This window comes from Lepisosteus oculatus, chromosome 27 (assembly GCF_040954835.1).
Source record: "Lepisosteus oculatus isolate fLepOcu1 chromosome 27, fLepOcu1.hap2, whole genome shotgun sequence".
NCBI classification, from domain to species: Eukaryota; Metazoa; Chordata; class Actinopteri; order Semionotiformes; family Lepisosteidae; genus Lepisosteus; species Lepisosteus oculatus.
The window spans coordinates 10,707,089-10,726,346 of record NC_090722.1 but is presented as its reverse complement, the minus strand read 5'-3'; the positions used below and the strand labels follow the sequence as shown (position 1 = coordinate 10,726,346).

At 62.2% G+C, this 19,258-nt stretch overlaps 2 protein-coding genes across 2 annotated transcripts; both read right to left on the bottom strand.

Moving 5' to 3' along the window:
* Positions 1-3,224: 3,224 nt before the first annotated feature.
* Positions 3,225-9,403, bottom strand: LOC138225352 (zinc finger protein 585B). Its single transcript, XM_069185282.1, has 2 exons — positions 8,961-9,403; positions 3,225-6,925 (listed from the first exon to the last, which is right to left on the bottom strand). The coding sequence occupies exons 1-2, from the start codon at positions 9,283-9,285 to the stop codon at positions 3,843-3,845; spliced, it is 3,408 nt and encodes a 1,135-aa protein (XP_069041383.1). The 5' UTR covers positions 9,286-9,403; the 3' UTR covers positions 3,225-3,842.
* An 883-nt stretch (positions 9,404-10,286) lies between these two features.
* On the bottom strand, positions 10,287-18,338 carry LOC102694579 (zinc finger protein 271-like). Its single transcript, XM_069185291.1, has 6 exons — positions 18,252-18,338; positions 16,488-16,661; positions 15,389-16,123; positions 13,560-15,083; positions 13,018-13,191; positions 10,287-12,445 (listed from the first exon to the last, which is right to left on the bottom strand). Exons 2-6 carry the CDS (start codon positions 16,633-16,635, stop codon positions 11,997-11,999), a joined length of 3,030 nt encoding a protein of 1,009 aa, XP_069041392.1. The 5' UTR covers positions 16,636-16,661; positions 18,252-18,338; the 3' UTR covers positions 10,287-11,996.
* Positions 18,339-19,258: the final 920 nt, after the last annotated feature.

The following is a 19,258-nucleotide window of genomic DNA, read 5'->3' as shown; positions in this document are numbered from 1 at the left end:
GGGGGGGGCGTTCATCAACGTGCACCCCTCGAGGAGGAGGGGGGGGGCTGGAGGACGGGCAGACTTGTAAGAGAATTAAGGGCACTTTGTATCCACCCCCCCCTCCTCCTCCTCGCCCCAGACCAGGAGTTGCGAGCGCAGGCGCCTCGTTCCTCCGGGCCCATCGCTCACCCGCAGGCGCCGTCACAGTTCCCCGCTGGCGTGGCGCATGTAGTGCAGGTGCAGTTCGGCCTCCCAGGCGAAGAGGGCGCCGCACTCGAAGCAGCGCAGCTCCACGGCGCCGGCGGGGCCCTCCTCGGTGGCGCCAGTCTCCGCCTCCGTCTCCGCCACCTGCTCCTCCCTCCTCCTCCTCGCCGCCTTCCTCTTCCGCTGCTGCCTCAACCTCGCCAGCACCTGCACCTCCTCGTCTTCCTCCTCTTCCTCCTCCTCCTCAACGACCTCCTGCCCGCCCTGCCCGGCCTTCACGATCAGCACCTTCATCTCGCTGACCTGCCGCCCGCCGGAGCAGCGCCGCGCGGCGCCCAGGGGCGTCCTGCCGCCGGCGTGCAGCCGGTACACGCCCAGGTGCTTCTTGCGGTGGGTGATGAGGTTGCCGAGCTGGGAGAAGGTCTTCTGGCAGAGCTCGCAGCGGTAGGGCCGGGCGCCGGTGTGCGTGTTGCGGTGGTAGCGCAGCTCGGCGGGCACGCGGAAGGCCTTGTGGCAGAGGTCGCACTTGTGGCGCTTGAGGTCGTGGCGCCGCAGGTGGCGCTCCAGCTGCGCGCGGTCCTCGAAGCCCTTGGCGCACGCCTGGCACCAGTGGGCCTTGGCGCGGTGCAGCTGCAGGTGGCTGCGCCAGGTCTGCACCGAGTTGAAGGGCTTGCGGCACTGGGCGCAGTGGAAGTCGGGCGGCGCGTCCTCCGCCAGCCGGTGGGCCTGCCGGTGCAAGCCCAGCGCGGCCGGCCGGCTGAAGACCTTGCCGCAGTCGGGGCAGGGGTAGGCGCGGGGCGGCGGCGGGGCGCCGGCGGACCGGTGCAGCTTCTGGTGGTTGCGGAAGGACTCCAGGTAGGAGTAGACCTTGCCGCAGACGGAGCAGACGTACACCGGCTTCCCCTCGCGCGCGCGCCCCCTGATTGACAGCTCCAGCTCCTCCTCCTCCCCACTCCCGGCCGGCTGCTCCCCCGCGCCCTTCCCGATCTTGGACCTCCGGAGGCGTCTCTGTTGGGGGTCCCCCTCCGTCACCCCCCTTTTCTTGGCAGCCCTCTGCGCTCGCTGGCCGTGGACCTGCAGGCGGCCTGGAGACGAGAGAGGAGACACCGATCAGTCCGACCGCAAGCTGTCACACCCAGCAGGGATGGGCGTCACCCCGACACCTCGACAGGCATGGTTGCTGGGGCGCTAGGGAGTCACCCCAACACCTCGACAGGCGTGGTTGCTGGGGCGCTAGGGCGTCACCCCAACACCTCGACAGGCGTGGTTGCTGGGGCGCTAGGGAGTCACCCCAACACCTCGACAGGCATGGTTGCTGGGGCGCTAGAGAGTCACCCCGACAGGCGTGGTTGCTGGGGCACTAGGGAGTCACCCCGACACCTCGACAGGCGTGGTTGCTGGGGCGCTAGAGAGTCACCCCGACACCTCGACAGAGTTTGATCCTGCTGCAGGGGCAGGAGCCATTGGCTGGGTCACCCCACCGCACCCCACCCTCAACCCGAACTCCCGAGGGGCCGGCCCAGCTCGTCTGCGAGCGGACTTGGGCTCAGCTGGAGTCCCGCGCTGCTGGCCTCTGCCCTCTCGTCCCCGAGGCAGCGGGGGGGCGGCAGCAGCTGTGAGCAGGAGCTCCGCAGGGCTCCCCTCCTCAAATCAAAGGCCACCACCCAGGCCTGGCAGGGTGGAGGAGCTGATCATGACAGACCAGGCTTTTCTTCCTGGTGGATCACCAAGAGGTTCTCAACAGGGGTCGTCCTGCACCAGCGGCCCCACTGCACACAGATCGGGGGAGGAGAGAGAAACTGCAGCACCAGGTGGACTAAGGGGGAACTTTAAGGAGGACAGAGTGGACAAGAACAGAGTGCAGTTCAGTCAAGACACCAGGGTGAACAGCCCTACTACCGCAAAAAAACAATAACAAATCAGGACCTCCGTTTAACATCTCATCTGATGGACAGCTCCTTAAACAGCCGTGTTCCTGGGCATCCATCTGTGTTCAACTGCTGAATCCAATTCAGGGTCGTGAGGCAGCTCGATCCTATCTCAGCAAGCCAAGGGCACAAGATGGGACACACCAGGACACCAGTCCATCACAGGGCACTCAGAGCAGGGCCAATTGTCCCAGAAACCAATGACCCACAGGCATTTCTCTCAAACAAGAAAAAACTCACAAAGTCAGGCACGCAGACAGCGAACCAGGCTTGGAACAGAACCCAGCACACTGGGACGCTGGCGAGGAGAGAGCACCACCTCCTGGCTGTCCTCAGGCCTGCCCAGCCCAGTCCAGCCCCTACAAGGAGGCAAACCTGTCCAGAGCCTCTGAAAATTTGACCAGGGGGGCCCTGCGTTCGAACCCTGTGTGGGACACTGCTGCTGTAGCCTTGAGCAAAGAGACTCCGAGCAGATCACTGCCCAGCTCGGGCAGCCACGACCAGGGGCGAGCAGGCGAAGGAGTGGGACACCGACGCACTGCAAGACCAGCACAGATGGGGGGGGAGGAGCAGAATACACACACACACACACACACACACACACACACGGCTGCTCTGACCACGCACTTCGGGTGACCTTGAGGCTGAATCAGGGAAACCAGGATGTGAGGAAGAGGTGCAGGGGTGCAGGTGCCTCACTGGAGCATGGCAACACCCCAGAGAGAGAGGATCCAGTCTCCAGGCGCGTGTTCCTGGGGGGGCCTCTGTTCTGTCCCAAGCATGGCCTGGGATGGGGGGAGTGTGTGGCCTGGAAGCCCCCTGTGACACAGGGGCTGGACGCAAACACGATTCTAACGGTTCTCCCTCAGAAAGGGGAGCGATGAGGTTCTCGTCACCCTCACGTCACCCGCAGGCGCAGGAGGAAGAGCCAGGGAGGGGGCTGAGGCTGAAGAGGAAGCACAGGGCTAGTGGTAACCTACATTCCCCTTTACCTAGGGGTAACCTACATTCCCCACTGGACTGGGGCTCTCGGGGAACCAAGCTGGCCAGCCCTCGCGAGGGAGAGAGAGAAAACCCGGACGAATTATTCAACAAAACACAGGACAGGAATTTGAGAAAAAACAGGAACTTTCATAATGTCAAGAACCAACAGGCTTTTCAGTACAAGTCCTCTTATGTCATTAAATCTTTATATGTACATTTGTACAGCATATTATACAGAGAAAAGACACCGGAAGAGATAGAAAAAACACCTGGGTTTCAGAATAATGACCGGGATTATTTTTTATGATGTGAAACAGAGACTTTTTGGGTGTTTAACAGTCAAACCCAGGTTCAAACCCTGGCTGCTTCTCAAACCTTAGTTTTCAATTCGCGATTCAGAGGTTTTTCTGGATAACTCCCCTTCCACCCCAACTCCCCCCCCCAAAAAAAAAATACAGCAGTATGTTGTCCGAACCGAGAACATAAAAACAAGAACTACACAACAGTCCCTGTAGTGGCGGCTCCCCATGAAGACGAAGACTCCCCAGGAACGACCAGAGCAATGTCCGCACGTCTCAACAGGGGTCCGAACGGACAGCGCTCAAGCTCTCTCCAGGTCCCTGCGTCCCCCCACAGAAAGCCCCGGGAGAGCGGAGGAGGCTTCCATGTTCCCATAATCCTCTGAATCCCATCCCATCCTCCTCCTCCTCCTCCCCGCCCCGGCCCCGGCCCCGGCCCGGCGGATCAGACGCGGCCCTGAGCGTGCTCGATGTAGTGCTGGTGCAGCTTGCTCTCCTGCCCGAACGCGATCCCGCACTCGATGCAGGACAGCGGCCCCTCGCCCGCCCCGCCCCGCTCCCGGGGAGGCTCCCTGCTCCGCTCGGCCGGCCCCGGCCTCCGGGCGAACGCTTTCGGGCACAGGGACCAGCGGAAGGGCTTCTGGCCCGAGTGGGCCGCCCTGTGCCGCTGGAGGACGGGGCTGGAGGGGAACCCCATGCCGCAATCGGGGCACACGTGGGGCCGGGGGTCCAGGGGAGGACTTGACGGGGCCGAGGGAGGAGGAGGCTGAAGTTCCACTCCGGGGGCATTGTCCACCTCCTCAGGCCGGTGGCCGCAGTCCAGCTGGTGCCGGTCCAGGTCCGACCATTTGGCGAAGGTCCGGCCGCAGGGCCGGCAGGCGAGGTCCAGCCCCCCGCCGGCCGCCGCGCCCAGGCGGTAGCGCAGGCTGACGGGCAGGCGGCGGCGCACCTCGTCGTGCCAGGACAGGTGCTGCTGCAGCTGCGCCTCGGACCAGTAGCCCCGGCAGCAGAGGGCGCAGCAGTGGGGCCGGGCGCTGGCCAGCTGCCCGTGCGCCTGCAGCTGCCCCCGGCTGGAGAAGGCCTTGCCGCACTTGGGGCACTTGTAGAGGCACACGGCGCGCTCGGGCGAAGGCGGCGGGGCGGGCGCGCGGCGGGGGCTGGGCAGCTTCCTCCCGGCCTTGGGCAGGCCGCAGCCCTTGCGGTGGTTGTACAGGGCGCCCTGCGAGCTGTAGCTCTTGTCGCAGTCGGGGCAGGGGAACGGCTTCGGCGGGGCGCCCTCCCCCCCGCAGTGCTTGTACCACCAGTGGGCCCCGAGCCCGCCGGGCCGGAAGAAGCGCTCGCCGCAGTCGGAGCACGCGAGCGGCCTGCGCCTCTTCCTCTTCGGGCGCTCTCGCCCGCCCGGCCCGCCCGAAGTCTTCGGCGAGGGGTCGCCGCTGTCCCGGGACTCCCCGAGAGAGGAGAAGGGAGCCGGGAACGTCCCAGGGACAGGGGACGCGGCTGGAGTCGGCGGGGGAGACGGTCCAGAAGCTTCCGATCCCGGAACCCCTTCGGACCGCGAGGACGTGCCGTTACCCTTGCCGAGGAGCTGCCCGGCCCAGGACCCCCCGTTAGCGCTGGGAGGCGGGTCTGCCCCCGAAGCCCGGAGTGCGGTCCAGGCAGCGGCGACGAGAGCGGGGTCTCCGATCAGGTAGCCGTGGCTCTGCATGTGAAACTGCAGGGCTGTGGCGCGAGAGAACGGCTTCCGGCATTCCGGGCAGCTGTAGGGCTCCTGGGCGCCGGGGGGCGCAGGGGCGCCGGCGGCGTGACCCCGCTGGTGCTTGAGGAAGCAGGCCAGGGAGCGGTAGGCCTTCCCGCAGACGGCGCACTTGCGGAGGACCTTGGGAACGCAGCGGAAGCCCTCCCGGGGGGCGGCCCGCTCCTCGCCCGGCGGCTCGGCTTTGCAGTCGGAGGAGTGCCGGCGCCGCCGGTGGTCCTGGAGGGCCACGGGGGACCAGAAGCCCTTCCCGCAGGCCTCGCAGCTGTACATCTTGGGGCCCAGGAGGGTCTTCCTCGGGTCGAAGCCGCCGGCGGCGGCCGGGCGGGGGCCCGCGGAGTGCTGGGCCTTGCGGTGGGCGTAGAGCGCGGCGGGGCTGCTGTAGCTCCCGGCGCACTGCTGGCAGCGGTGGGGCCTGGGGCCGGCGTGGCGCCGCTGGTGCGAGCGGAGGGCCGAGAGCCGGGAGAACCGCACCCCGCACTCGGGGCACTCGCGGGCGCCCCCCTCCCCGCCGCCGGTCCGCTTCGGCCGCCTCCGCCGGCCCCGGTGCCACAGCCGGTGGCAGCGCAGCGCCGCGGCGCTGGAGAAGCTCCTGCTGCACTCCAGGCACTCGAACGCGGCCTTCGCTGGGCTCCGCCGGCCGGCGCCCGTCTCCTCCGAGGAGTCGACGCCCAGCTCCACGTCGAGCTCGCTCCCCCTCCCCGGTCCGAGAGGGGCCTCCGGCTCGCGCCCCGAGTCCTCCGGCCCCTCCGCACCCCGGTCGCCATCCGTCTCCTCCGCGCCCGACTGGGGGCTCCCCCCCCCCGGCCCCCGCCCCGCCCTGGAATAGGACAGCGTCCCGATGGCGAACTGGCGCGGCGCGGCCTCGTCGCACAGGTACAGCTTCTCGGCGGGCGGCTCGGGCGCGGCGCCCTCGAGGGCGTCGGCGTAGCCGTCGCTGTGGCAGAGCCGGTGCGAGCGGAGGGCCGAGGCGCGGGAGAAGCGCCGCCCGCAGTCCTGGCACGCGAAGGCCTTGGTCTGCAGCTGGCACAGCTGGTGCAGGAAGGACTTGGCGGGGGCCCCCCCGCTGTGCGCCGCCCGCCGGTGCCGCGCGCAGGAGGCGGGCGAGGAGAAGACCTTCCCGCAGTCCTCGCAGAGGGCCGGCGTGCCCTCGCGGCCGAGCGCCTGCCGGGCGTGCCAGCGCTGGTGGGTGCCGAGGGCGACCGCGCTCACGAACTCCTTCGCGCAGGAGGGGCAGACGAACGCTCTCTTCCCTTCCTTCGTCTCGGGGGGCTTGGCGTGCGCCCCGAGGCGCTGGTGGGTGCCCCGCTCCGAGAGGAACGCCTCCCCGCGGTCGGACTCCTCGGGCAGCCTCTGGCCCTCCTTCTTCACCCCGCCCTCCTCTTCCTCCCGCGGCTTCGCCCTCCTCCTCGCGCGCGGGCGGGGCAGCTTGAAGAGCTGCACCTCGTGGCCGCGCCGGTGGGCCTCCAGGGCCGAGACGCGGGAGTAGGACCGTCCGCACTCCGGGCACAGGAAGGCCCTCTCCTTCGGCCGGGCCGGCTCGGGGGGGGCAGGCTGGGAGGCCGCCCAGTGGGAGCGCTGGTGCTTGAGGAAGAACGCAGAGGAGACGTAGGTCTTCCCACATTCCGGACACTCGTAGCTCCGCCCCGCCGGCGGGGCCTCCGGCTGGGGGGCGGGCCCGTGGCGCGCGGCGGCGTGCTCCTGCAGGTGGCGCAGGTAGGCGTCTCTCCGCCCGAAGGCTTCGTCACACTCCACGCAACGGGAAATCCACTCCCCTACAAACAGAAAGGGGAAAACTTGTGTCAGGCGACTCTCCAGCAATCCGGACACGAGGGGATCCAGGGGGGCTGGTCCGGGGGGTGGCGCGCTGTCCGGGCGCAGGGAGCGCTGCTGGGCGAGGCGTGACATCAGGGGGCTGCTTGTGCGCTTTTATCCAGGGTGCCGAACCACGGTGGGGATAAGTCCCGGACGAGGCTGGAGGCTCAGGAACGCCCCGGGAACGTCCATCGGCATGGGGCGCGCTCCTCGAAGAGCCGAGCTTGCGCGAGGGCGCGAGGCGCTTTCCCACAAGTCCTCTGGAGCGCCGGGGGGGGGCCGCCGGCCTTTCGACGTTAACTCGGAACGAAAACCAGGAGCTCGAAGCGGAGGGGGAACGCGGCCTGCAGGACGTGACCGGGAGCCGGTCCCCGAACGGAGCACAAGCGCAGCGTCCCGGATTTAGCCCTTCTCCGGCCAGGACACGCTCGGACGGGACCCCGCACTCCCGGGGCAGGAGGGCCGGGGGTGCGGACTGGCACGGCAGAAAAAGAACATTCCAGCTTCAAGAACAGTGTGACATGCCAAGGAAAACCACACCCCACCCCGAAGGACTGCCGGGTTCCACAGTACTGCCCCCCACGCACCCAGTCCCTGGGCAGAAAGCACAGCTAGGCAGAGACAAGAGAGATGACCGGCCACACGACCCGCGACACACAGCACCACGAGCACAGAATCTCCGGACTTGTTGATGCAAGAAGCAGATGGTGGCAGGATTCACCCCGAGCCCCAGTATTGCAATACTGGCTTCACGCCCGAGGGACACGCACACAGACGCACCCAACCACAGTCCCACAAGAGGACTCCCACCCTTCCCACTGGTCCTGGGACCTGGGAAACTCAGAGGTGCATAAGGCCGACACACATCATGAGGGCAGTCCGTTTCCGCTTCCTCAGCTGTGCAGGAGTATCAGGCACTGAGCAGCTGATATATACCTGTATTAGCACCACATCCACTAACAGGAGGGACAGCCGACTCCTTTCTATCTGTTGAATCAGCTGAGAAATCCTCCCTTCCTGGGGAGCTGTGCATACAGCAGGGCACTTCCCAGAGTACATTCAGTGACGTACTTTGCTGAAGGGCACAACAGCCGTCTCCCCATGTGGGATTCGAACCCGTGACCCCCCAGTAACAGGTCCTGAGCCCCCAGTCTCTCCCCCACGCTGCTGCCTGGATATTAACACCGGGACCCGTACTGATCCAGATCAAGTCGCTTGAGCACAGACTCTAACGTACAGCGATGACCTGGAGACGGAGTGCAGTACTGCTCCTACCCCAGGGGCACCGCAGTGCTGTACCCACAACTCTCCAGTGACCGCCTTCTTTGGGGGACACCCTTCAGGGAACCCGGAGAAGGCTCCACAGCCGAAACGTTGTGTTTCTCTTCTTCTCTTTCCAACGTGGAATAAACCCTTTCTTGTTGCTTTGCATGGTGACGCAGGTCCCTACTTGAACTCCTTTTGTACGTGAAAGCTGTAACTATCTGTGCTGTATCCAGTGTAGTAATGAGAGCTCACAATCCGGGTTACACTGAGCTCCTGGAGACGATTTTGCTTTACAAAATGCGGAAAACGAGTCGGAGCCCCCCGCTGTCTGCCCGAGCATCACCCTCTACCTGCCCCCCTCCTCTCCCGCGGCCAGGGGTCTGAAAGGGAACCGAGCGCGGTGCCAGCTCATCCCACCGGCCCTCGCCACACGCCACCACACTGGAGCCCCACTGGACCCCCACTGGAGCCCACACTGGAGCCCCACTGGACCCACACTGGAGCCCCACTGGAGCCCCCACTGGAATCACACTAGAGCCCCCACTGGAGCCCCACTGGAATCATACTGGAATCACACTGGAATCACACTAGAGCCCCCACTGGAGCCACACTGGACCCCACTAGAGCCCCACTGGAATCACACTAGAGCCCCCACTGGAGCCACACTGGACCCAGACGCACGCGTGTGCACGCCGCCCGGTCGCGCCGCGAGTTTATAACCCAGCTCACCGCTAACGAAGTCGGCGTCTCCATCGTCCGGCCCGCCTCGCTCGTCCTTGATGTCCGCCCTCTCATCCACGTCCTCCTTGACTTCGCACAGCCGTATCTGAAAGAAGTCTTCCTCCGGCTCCTCTTTGATCGCCGGGGACGGGCTGCGGCTGAGCTCCGCAGAGGCATGGCGCCTGCTCTGCCCGTCCGCCTCGTACTCGTCCCGGGTGGTGTCCTCCTCTTTAATCCGCCTGCCGTTCACCAGCACGGCCGACGGGCTCCCGGGGGCCAGGTCCCCCGTTTCCTGGCGCAGGAACCCCCCGTCAGCTGTGCAAACAGCAGCCATATTCCGCCTCGGCCGCCTCTCTGCAATGCCCGCCCGGGGACCCTGAAGTGACGCAATCACCGCTGACTACTTCCTTAGCGACGGCCTCTGTCCGTCTTAGCAACCGCGCTAGAGCTTGTGGGTCAGTCAGGACACGGGTATTGGGTATATGAATCATAGGACACAGGTTAACCCCATCATGAGCTAACTCAAAGGCATGAAAACACGCGTGTGGTTTCTCAGTGTGCTTTGTCTGGTCACGGAAAGAAGTAGCTAACAGTTAAAACCACTGCTGAAAAACCTTTCAGGCTATATATCGAAATATTTAAGCAAGTGAAGAAATTGCTAGTCGCAGAATTCTATGTTCACAAGAGATCCTCACTGACCACGTTACCCCAACGCGACCTCAATACCTATTCAACGAATTATATTATTAAAACAATTGTATTTTATCACGATGGGGAGGATTTAGGGAGATCTCTCTTGACCCGTTGTAATTATTAACATGAAAATACTGTATAAGAAAGCAACTGAAATTATTGTTGATGCAATTTAAAAGTATAATTTCTAAATGGGAATCTTATAGACTATATTGTGTGTGGGTGTGACTCAAGCTCCCTTATCTAGAGGGTATTTATCAAAGTTGGATATACATTTCTAAAAATGTATCTTATAAATGGCAAGCTTGTTCAACACTCCCACCCCTTTCTGTGTAAAGAAGCACCTCCTGTCCTGACTGAAGGATCTCATCCAGCTGTGTCTTGAGAGAAGTCAGAGTATCAGCTTCAACCACATGACTGGGAAGCTTGTTCCACACTCCCACCACCCTCTGTGTAAAGAAGAGCCTCCTGTTCTTGGTTTTAATTGTACTTTTCTGTAGTTTCCACTTCTTGGCCCAATGTCATCAAGAGTAGGAACATTTCTTGACTGAAGACCAGGGAGTAGGTACAGGACTGAAAACCCTTCTCTGGGCTGAAATGTTTTTTGATCCAGGTGTACAATTAAGGGCTTTAATAACCTGATTAGTTTAACACTTTTTTAATTGATCATCTCTCAGGAAACATTGGGATGCTCCTTTTAAACTATTACACATTTCAATACATGACTTTCAATCCCCAGCCTACCAGCAGGCGAAGACTGTGACAAAACGGCTGTTAAAGAGCACAACTGTTTTCAAACCTTAGACCACCACGTATTTAGAAGAGTGGTATAATGGTGACCTATAACCCTATATTAATCCCAACAGCAGAGGGCACTATGCAGGCACACACAAGTGTTTTCAATTCAAAAACACTTCAAAAACTGCAGGATTTATTTTATTTTTTAAGAAAATAACCAAATTAAAATACTGGAAACAAAAGCAATGTTTTTCTAGGCTTTGCCAGCTCTCCCCCACTGCCATAACAGAGACCAGGGTGACACCTCTCCTCTTCCCGAGTTTCAACAGGCCTGACATTTCAAATACGAACAAGAAAAATAAACCAGTTCTTTTAAAAAAAGACTTGTTGGCATTGTACCTGACAAAACGTCTTTACTACTGGGTGCCTTCTGTCTGGATGGAGTAGCACTTAATAGACAAGACAGGAAACTACACTAAAAACCAGAGGAAACACCAGACAGTACAGACATCATAGACATTTTAAGGCAACAGGATTCTGGGCCTGGTCTTCCGGTGACTGTACTGAGCCAGTAACTTTCTTCATGTGTCCAGGTTCACAGTGACCTTTAACCCCTGAATGAATACACTCAGAGCCCCTGAAGCACTGGGGTCTCAGGGACTGAGCCGAGCCAGTTACTGTCTTCATGAGCCCAGATTCACAGTGACCTTTAACCCCTGACTGAAGACCCCCAGAGCCCCTGAAGGACTGGGGTCTCAGGAGTTGCAGCAGTTTCTAAATGCTGCTCTTTCACAGAACCCTAGCGTACCCAGTTTTCAGTCTAGCCAAGTTTCCAGTCAATAAAATGTACTTGTAACTGTACTAATTAGCAGACAAATTAGAAACAGACCTTCTAAATGTTTTCAAAACCTCAACATCAAGGAGAACTCAAGTCTATACTTAGGGGACATTCATGCAGATTAAAAACTGATTTTTAAAAATAATGTCTAAGAAATACACTAGCTTAAGAGGCCTGTTATGTAATTCATTGCACATCGAACAAGGACACATGTGCTGACAGCTGGGAAGGAAGTTCCTGTTCTGTGTCAGCCCCCCCACACTGGGTCGGTCCTGTCTGCCCCCCCACACTGGGTCGGTCCTGTCTGCCCCCCCTCACTGGGTCGGTCCTGTCTGCCCCCCCACACTGGGTCCTTTCTCTTTTATCCATCCATCTTCAGAAAGACGCTTAATCCTGGTTTACGTTTCTCAGGAAGCTGGACACTGTTCCAAAAGCACAGGGTGCACATCAGGAGAGACACACAACAGCCTAGATGGGACACCAGACCGTCACCAGGCACACACACACACTCAGGCCAGTCCACCACGGGACACACACACACACACACACACAGGAACAAATCAGAACCCCAAGAGTTGTGAGGTAGCGCAGCCTGAACTCCCATCTCTTCCTTCCCCCACCCCCTGACCAGCGCCCGGCCGCCACCTCCAGCGTCGCTGCCCCCCTCCTCCATCGGAGACGACTGAACCCCTTCTGAACTGGGGTGCGGGGGGGGGCTGGCTCCAGAGACTCCAGGTAAGCGGAATTCCGTCCGTGGCTGCGGAGAGCCCGCGAGTCTACGCCCGCTCCCCAGGGGGCGCTGTCTCCGCCGGCGAGCTGGTGGCGCCGGCGCCGCCCTGCTGGCCGTGCCCGTGGCTGCGCCGGTGCCGGTTGAGGTTGGAGATCTGGTTGAAGCGGCGGCCGCAGTCCTCGCAGCGCCAGGGCTTCTCGCCCGTGTGCACCAGCAGGTGGCGCGTGAAGTTGGGCGTGTTGGTGAAGCCCTTGCCGCAGAGCGGGCAGCGGTAGGGGCGCTCGCCCGTGTGCCCACGCTCGTGGATCTTCAGGCTGCCCTGGGACAGGAAGCTGCGCCCGCACACCCGGCAGGGGAACGGGGGCTCCGCACACCCCAGAGGGGGCGCTGCCGCCGTGGGGTACCCCTCTGGAGTGGGCCGCGGGTCTCGGGGTTCCCCCGCTTCCAGCGCGCACCGGGACGCCTTCTTCTCCTCTCCGGCCTCCGCGCCCCGAGCTGCAAGGACAAGATCACCCCCAGATGTCACTCTCCGCCACTTCAGAGACCCCCAAACTGCACCGGCTGCCCCCAGCCAGAGCGCAGGTACCCCATTGGCTCTGCTCAGTCCTGCGGTCAAAGACCCCCGACTGCCATTCCTAACGGGAGCAGGACTCCGGTCGAATTCGGAATACTGCTCATCCTGAACACCTGCTCCACACCTACGCAACCAGGATACGTGGGGTAAGTCCGGCCAACTTCTGGGCAGCGGTATTCCGAATCCGCATGACACCAGTTTAAAAACTGCCCTTCGACGGCAAGTCGGAGGTCCTGAACAGCAAGCGATGTCCCGGAGTCGTCTGGAAGCTTCGTCATGAGTTCGGCTTCTCAGCAAACAGCTGGGATCGCTGATCGGAGGTTCAAAACCGGAATTAAAGCCATTAATTAAAGCCAGGTTTGAACAGGAAGGCAAATGGCTGGACTACTGCTTTAATGGACCAATATCATGGCCCAAACATTGCTTCAGCCATCAGCAGAGCTGGGACACACCGAATAAAAGCAACAGAAATACAGTTCTTGTGTGCTTTTACCTCTTCCTGCTGATTGGTTGCTCCGCGGCTGGAGGACGGTTCTCTCCAGGTCTCTGGATTCTGATTGGTTGGCTGCCGGCCACTCCTCCTTTACCAGCCCCGCCCCTGGCGATGATGTCACAGGGTCAGGGAGGTCGTCTGGGGCCGTGACCCCAGCCGAGGCATGTTTTGCTGCTGCATTAGGAACGACAGAAGGTTATTAGAAAAAGAAAAGGCTCTTTTCAAAGAAGAAAGTTTTATTTTCTTTAATGACCAGCTAAATCACTTCCCATTGTCAAAGCTAACTAAGCGGCCATTTTGCACCAGCAGCCCCAGCTGGGAGACACACAGGGGTCGTTCTGCACCAGCGGCCCCAGCTGGGAGACACACAGAGGTCACTCTGCACCAGCGGCCCCAGCTGGGAGACACACAGAGGTCACTCTGCACCAGCGGCCCCTCTGCACACAGATCGGGGGCAGGATCAGAGAGAAACTGCTGCACCAGGTGCACTAAGGGGGATCAGACAGTTCGGCCCGGGCAAACGTGTCCCCAGCGGTACTCACCTCTGACCTCTGCCCTCTGCGCCGCTCTCCTCGCCGGCGCCCCCTTCCTCTCGCCCGCCCCCTGCGCGGCGCCGGTGCCGGGGGCGTGGTGGGTGCGCCGGTGCCGCAGCGCGTTGCCGGACTGGTTGAAGGTGCGCCCGCAGTCCTCGCAGCGGTAGGGCCTCTGCCCGGAGTGCACCACCTGGTGCTTCTTCAGGTTGGAGGCGGACGTGAAGACGCGGCCGCACAGCGGGCACACGGCCCGCCTGCCCCCCGCGGTGCCGATGCCGTGGATCACCTCCTGGTGGCTCTGCAGGCTGGGCACCGAGCCGCAGGTCACGCCGCACAGCGAGCAGATGTAGGCCTCCCGCGCCGGCCCGCCTCCCGCCCGGGCCCCGCGGGGCCCCCTCTGCTCCTCTCGCCTCCTCCTCGCGGCCGCCCTGCCCCCGCCGGCGCGGCCCCCCTGCGCCTGGTGCGGCGCGTGCGTGCGCAGGTGGTTGCGCAGGTGCACGGTCTGGATGAAGGTCTTGCCGCAGTGCGGGCAGCGGTAGGGCCGGTCCTGGGTGTGGGAGCGCAGGTGGCGCCGACAGTTGGACACCTGGCTGAAGCGCCGGCCGCAGACGGGGCAGCTGTAGGGCCTCTCGCCCGTGTGCACCTTCCAGTGCCGGTGCAGGTTGGACTTGCAGGTGAACCGGCGCCCGCAGGCGCTGCAGCGGTACAGCCGGGCCCCGGGGGGCCCCCCTGCCCTCTGCGCCCCGCCTCGGCCCTCCTCTTCCTCTCCCTCCTCGTCGCCCGGCCGGTCAGGCTCGCCTTTGGAGGCGCCCCCGCCTTCCTCGTCTCCTCCTCCTCCTCCCCCGTGACTCCCCCGCTGCTCACCCTCGCTCCCTGCCAGCTCCTGCTCCTGCTCCTGCTCCTGCTCCTGCTCCTCCTCCTCCTCCTCCTCCTCCTCCCCCTCCTCCCCCTCCTCCTCGCGCGGGCTGACGCTCTGTCCCGGCGGAGCCAGGTGTGCCTGCTGGTGGCGCCGGCAGTTGGACACCTGGCTGAAGCGCCGGCCGCAGACGGTGCAGCTGTAGGGCCTCTCGCCCGAGTGCACCTTCCAGTGCCGGTTGAAGTTGGACTTGCAGGCGAAGCGCCGGCCACACCTGCCGCAGGTGTACGGGGGGCAGCGGCGCCCCCTGACCGGCGGAGCGGGGGTCCCGCCGAGCTCGCCTGCCGGCGGCGGCCGGAAAGTCCTTCCTCTTTCCTCTTCTTCCTCCAGCTTTGCTCCTGTGTCTCCTGCATCTTCCTCATCATCATCATCATCATCATCATCATCATCATCGCCGCCCACCACCACCACCGAAATGCCCCGCAGGTCGATTGCCCCTCCCAGATCTTCTCTGTGCCCTCCCCCCCCTTCGTCACTGTGCCGGGCTCGTCCGTGGCCCCCAGGGCTCCTCGCTGGGCTGGGGGGCCCGCCCCCTCTCCCCCCGCTGAGGAAGGGTGTCCCGGACGCCTCTTCTTCACACGCCTCTTTCAGCTTCTCCTCCTCCAGCTCCTCCGTCCCTGAAAAACACAGCACGTGCCTGTCAGTCGGACTCCCGGTCCTCAGCAGCCTGAGCCACTCCAGGCTCTCTCCAAAGCAGCTGGTGGGCAGACCAAGGGAGAGGGAGGTGGACAGGGGGTGGACAGGGGGTGGACAGGGGACATTAATGCTCACACGACGGTGTGTCTCTGCAGCCGGCAGGCCCTGTGGCGAGTCAGAGCGCTGTGTGAGCTGCCGCTTTGCGCTGGTCCAGCCCGGAGTCCGACTCGCCGGGTCCACTGGCCGGCTTTCCCTGGAGGGACTGATCCAGAACCGGAGTCTCTACCTGCCGCTGCGTCGCGTCTCCTCCTGTCCGCTGTCCCGATCCCGGGGCGCTCCGGGGCTCCTCCAGGACTCCGGGGCTCGGGCCACGCCCCTGCCTCCTCCTCCTCCTTCACTCCCCCCTGGAAGAGGTACTCGCGCAGGCGCCGGGCCGGGCCGCCCCGCAGGGGGGCCAGCAGCTGGGCCAGCCCCCCGTCCTGCGCGCCGGGGGCGGCGTCGCGGAGGGAGCCGGCGCGCGGGGGGGCGTCGCCCTCGGCCTGCAGCCGGAGCCGCTGGCGCACCTGGTGCTGCAGCAGGTGCGCCAGCGTGGGGAAGCCCTTCTGGCGGGAGTGCGTGCGCACGTGGCGCCGCAGGTTGACCGCCTGGTTGAAGCCGCGGTCGCAGACGGGGCAGCGGTGCGGGCGCTCGCCCGTGTGCACCAGCAGGTGGCGCTGGAAGTTGGAGAGCCCGGCGAAGGACTTGGGGCAGTGCGGGCAGCTCAGCAGGCCCTCTCCCGTGTGCCGGCGCCGGTGCAGGCCCAGCGTCTGCGCCGAGGCGAAGGGCCTGCCGCAGATGTCGCAGGAGAAGGAGCCGGGGGCCGAGGAGGAGGCCGCGGGGGGGCGGCTCCGCGGGGCCCTGGCGTGCGGCGGCGGGCGGGGGGCGGCGGGGAAAGGGGGCGGGGTCGGCGAGGTCACGGCCACGCTGTTCTGCCAGGCGAGTTCGGAGTCGGCCGCTACCACAGTATCGTCAGGGTTTCCATCTGGTGACGGAGGGAGACAATCAGGTTCAGCTCTGACCACCCTGTCCAGTCCTGGTCCTGGAGGGTCAGTCAGTGTGTCTGCAAGGCTGTCCAGTCCTGGTCCTGGAGAGACTGGTCAGTATGTCTGCAGGGCTGTCCAGTCCTGGTCCTGGAGAGACTGGTCAGTATGTCTGCAGGGCTGTCCAGTCCTGGTCCTGGAGGGTCAGTCAGTGTGTCTGCAGGGCTGTCCAGTCCTGGTACTGGAGGGACAGTCAGTGTGTCTGCAGGGCTGTCCAGTCCTGGTCCTGGAGGGTCGGTCAGTGTGTCTGCAGGGCTGTCCAGTCCTGGTCCTGGAGAGACTGGTCAGTGTGTCTGTGTCCCTCACCTGAGTCCTGGGCAAGCTCGGGGGAGAGGCGAGGATCCTGGGACAGCACCTCCAGGATGTCCCTGCTGCCCCCTGCAGGGCCCGTGGAGAACAGCATCCTGGAGTCCCGTCTCTCATCCCTGCGGATGGTCCTCTCCGCCTTGGGCATGGTGAGGGCACGCTCTCTCTCGCAGCCTGCGGGCAAGGGTTCGAGTTCACTGCCGCACAGGACAGCGCCACAGTGGAGCAGTGGGCAGCACCGCTGCCTCGGAGCTCCGGGGCCCTGGGGTGCTGTCTGTGTGGAGTCTGCATGTTCTCCCCAGCTTTGCATGGATTCATTTCCCAGACATGCTGATGGGATTATTATGAATATGATTGGCATCTGGGGAAACGGGCCCTGGTGTGAGTGAGTGCGTCTGTCTGCCCTGGGACTGTACCCAGCTGACTGATGGGATAGACTCCAGCTCCCCCGACCCTGAGTCGGAAGCAGTGGTCCGAGACCTCCGGGAGCTCGTTTTTCCGCTCTGAAGCAGTGAGAACTCGCTCTGGGGTCGCGCCCGTTTTGACAGGAAGACGAGGAGCTCAGGCTCCGCAGGGACGTCCCTCCCAGGATCAGAAGCCAGACCCTGACCAGCCTGACTTCTGTCCTTCCCCACTGTTTGGAACATCACTGCAGCAGGTGTCAGCTGCTGCAGAAACGTGACTTTGCTACCCGCTCCTACAGAGGGGGCATCTCACTGGGGCAAAGCGAGCCCACGAGCCCCAGCCTGGAGCCCGCAGCTGCGGGTCATGACTGTGCTGCTCGTGAACGGCACGGCCCACCACAAACAGCAGGAAGCAGAAGTGCTGAGCTCAGGCCGCGCTGCTCTGTGGTGGAAAGAGGCCCCGTTACCCGCCCACAGGGAGCGGACACGGGTTCGGCTCGGGCCGACACTCGGGAGAACGGCAGCCGGAGCTCAGGCGCAGGACGGTTCAGAGCACATGTGGATCGTAACCAGACAGCTGGGCCGCTCTGCTCGGGGAACTGAATCGCTGGAAGACACGGACCGGACCGAGCTCGCCCGTCCAAACAGGGCACAGAGGACAGGCTGAGAGGAAGGGGTTGCGTTAGATAAAAGCCTTGTCGAAGCTCAGAGACAGCTCTTGGAAAGACTCCAAATTATTATTTTAAAAGAAAACACCTGAAACCTTGTAAGCAGCCTTATAATGTGGTAATAATTTACAAACTTCTGGGGAAAAGGGGTGCTTTCCGCCCGCAGAGTCAACGAGACAACAGCCAGGAGAGATATTTTCAGAAAGGCGGAGCTTCAGGCGGAGGAGTTTTCCTTCCGCTCGTAGCAATCGGCAGGAAGTGAGTTTGTTTCCATCGCCGCTGGCCGGCGGGGGGTCCGGCCGGGCCGGGCAGCAGGAAGGCTGCTGTGGGCATCGCGGAGACGAGCCCGCAGCGCTCGCAGCCCGCAGACAAGGTCCGGGAGAGCTGGACCCTCGCCTTTAAAGGCAGGGAAGGACATTTCATTTAGAACAACTTGCACGGAAAGCAAGGTGCGCTCGGACGGACACCGTCCAGCTCCGATAACAATGAAGATCCCCTGAGCTACAGCCGCAGCCTCAACTTCTGTCTGTCATACCAGGAGGTTAGACGACTTGAGCCCTTTTCTTTAAAAAACAGGTCTACATCTCTACAAGCCCCTGTGCTCGCTATCAGTCACCAGGGCGACAGATGGGGGGGGAGAGGGGTATGTTCCCACCCGATGAAAGAAGGAACAAGAAATGCCCAAAACTTACCCGATTTCGCCTGCTCCGAGCATAGCACTGATGACGTCACCAGCCCTGGCCGTCACAGCCCAATGATGTCAGAGCGAGGAGCGTGGTTACATCAGAGGGGGGCGGGCCCTTCATTGTGCTGCGTCCCCCATTGGCGCAGTGCCGATATTCACAAAAGCGGCCCGCAGGTTCGGTAAAAGAAGAGTAGAACACAGGGCCAGCAGCTGTGACACCGGTCCAAAGGAGTCCAGTCCTGGTTCTGGATAAGCAGCACCTTACTGTCTGAACTGGACTAATTAAACAGGTTCCAACAGCTCATCCGGTGCTGTAAAACGAACAAAATTACCCCATTGAGCTGAATGGCTCTGAACAAGCAGTAATAATAATAATAATAATAATAATAATAATAATAATAATAATAATTGCTTACACTTATATAGCGCTTTTCTGGACACTCCACTAATAGCACTTTACAGGTAATGGGGATCCCCTCCAACACCACCAGTGTGCAGCCCCACCTGGATGATGCACCAGTACTCTCCCCACACACCAGCTCTCAGTGGGGAGGAGAGCAGAGTGATGAAGCCAGTTCAGAGAGGGGGGTTATTAGGAGGCCATGACTGGTAAGGGCCAGGGGGAAAATTTGGCCAGGACGCCGGGGTAACACCCCTACTCCTCTAGAGAGACACTCTGGGATTGTTAATGACCACGGAGAGTCAGGACCTCTGTTTTACGTCTCATCCGAAGGATGGTGCCTGTTTACAGTATAGTGTCCCCGTCACTACACTGGGGCATTAGGACCCACATGGACTGCAGGGTGAGCGCCGCCTACTGGCCCCACTAACACCTCTTCCAGCAGCAACCTTAGTTTTTCCCAGGAGGTCTCCCATCCAGGTACTGGCCAGGCTCCACGGCCAAAATTGTGTGTTTTGTTTCCTCTATTTTTCAGCATGGAATAAACCTATTACTTGTTCCTGTCTCATGAATTAAGTTTAATAGTTATATCAGCTTTGCCAACATACAGTGCA

Excerpts from the sequence above, each read along its gene's own strand:
- LOC138225352 (XM_069185282.1), bottom strand. The coding sequence starts at position 9,285 with ATGGCTGCTGTTTGCACAGCTGACGGGGGGTTCCTGCGCCAGGAAACG. Across the intron at positions 6,926-8,960 it reads AGACGCCGACTTCGTTAGCG|GGGAGTGGATTTCCCGTTGC; the intron begins GTGAGCTGGGTT and ends TTCTGTTTGTAG.
- LOC102694579 (XM_069185291.1), bottom strand. The coding sequence starts at position 16,635 with ATGCCCAAGGCGGAGAGGACCATCCGCAGGGATGAGAGACGGGACTCC. Across the intron at positions 16,124-16,487 it reads CGAGCTTGCCCAGGACTCAG|ATGGAAACCCTGACGATACT; the intron begins GTGAGGGACACA and ends CTCCGTCACCAG. Across the intron at positions 13,192-13,559 it reads GCAGAGGGCAGAGGTCAGAG|CAGCAAAACATGCCTCGGCT; the intron begins GTGAGTACCGCT and ends TTCCTAATGCAG.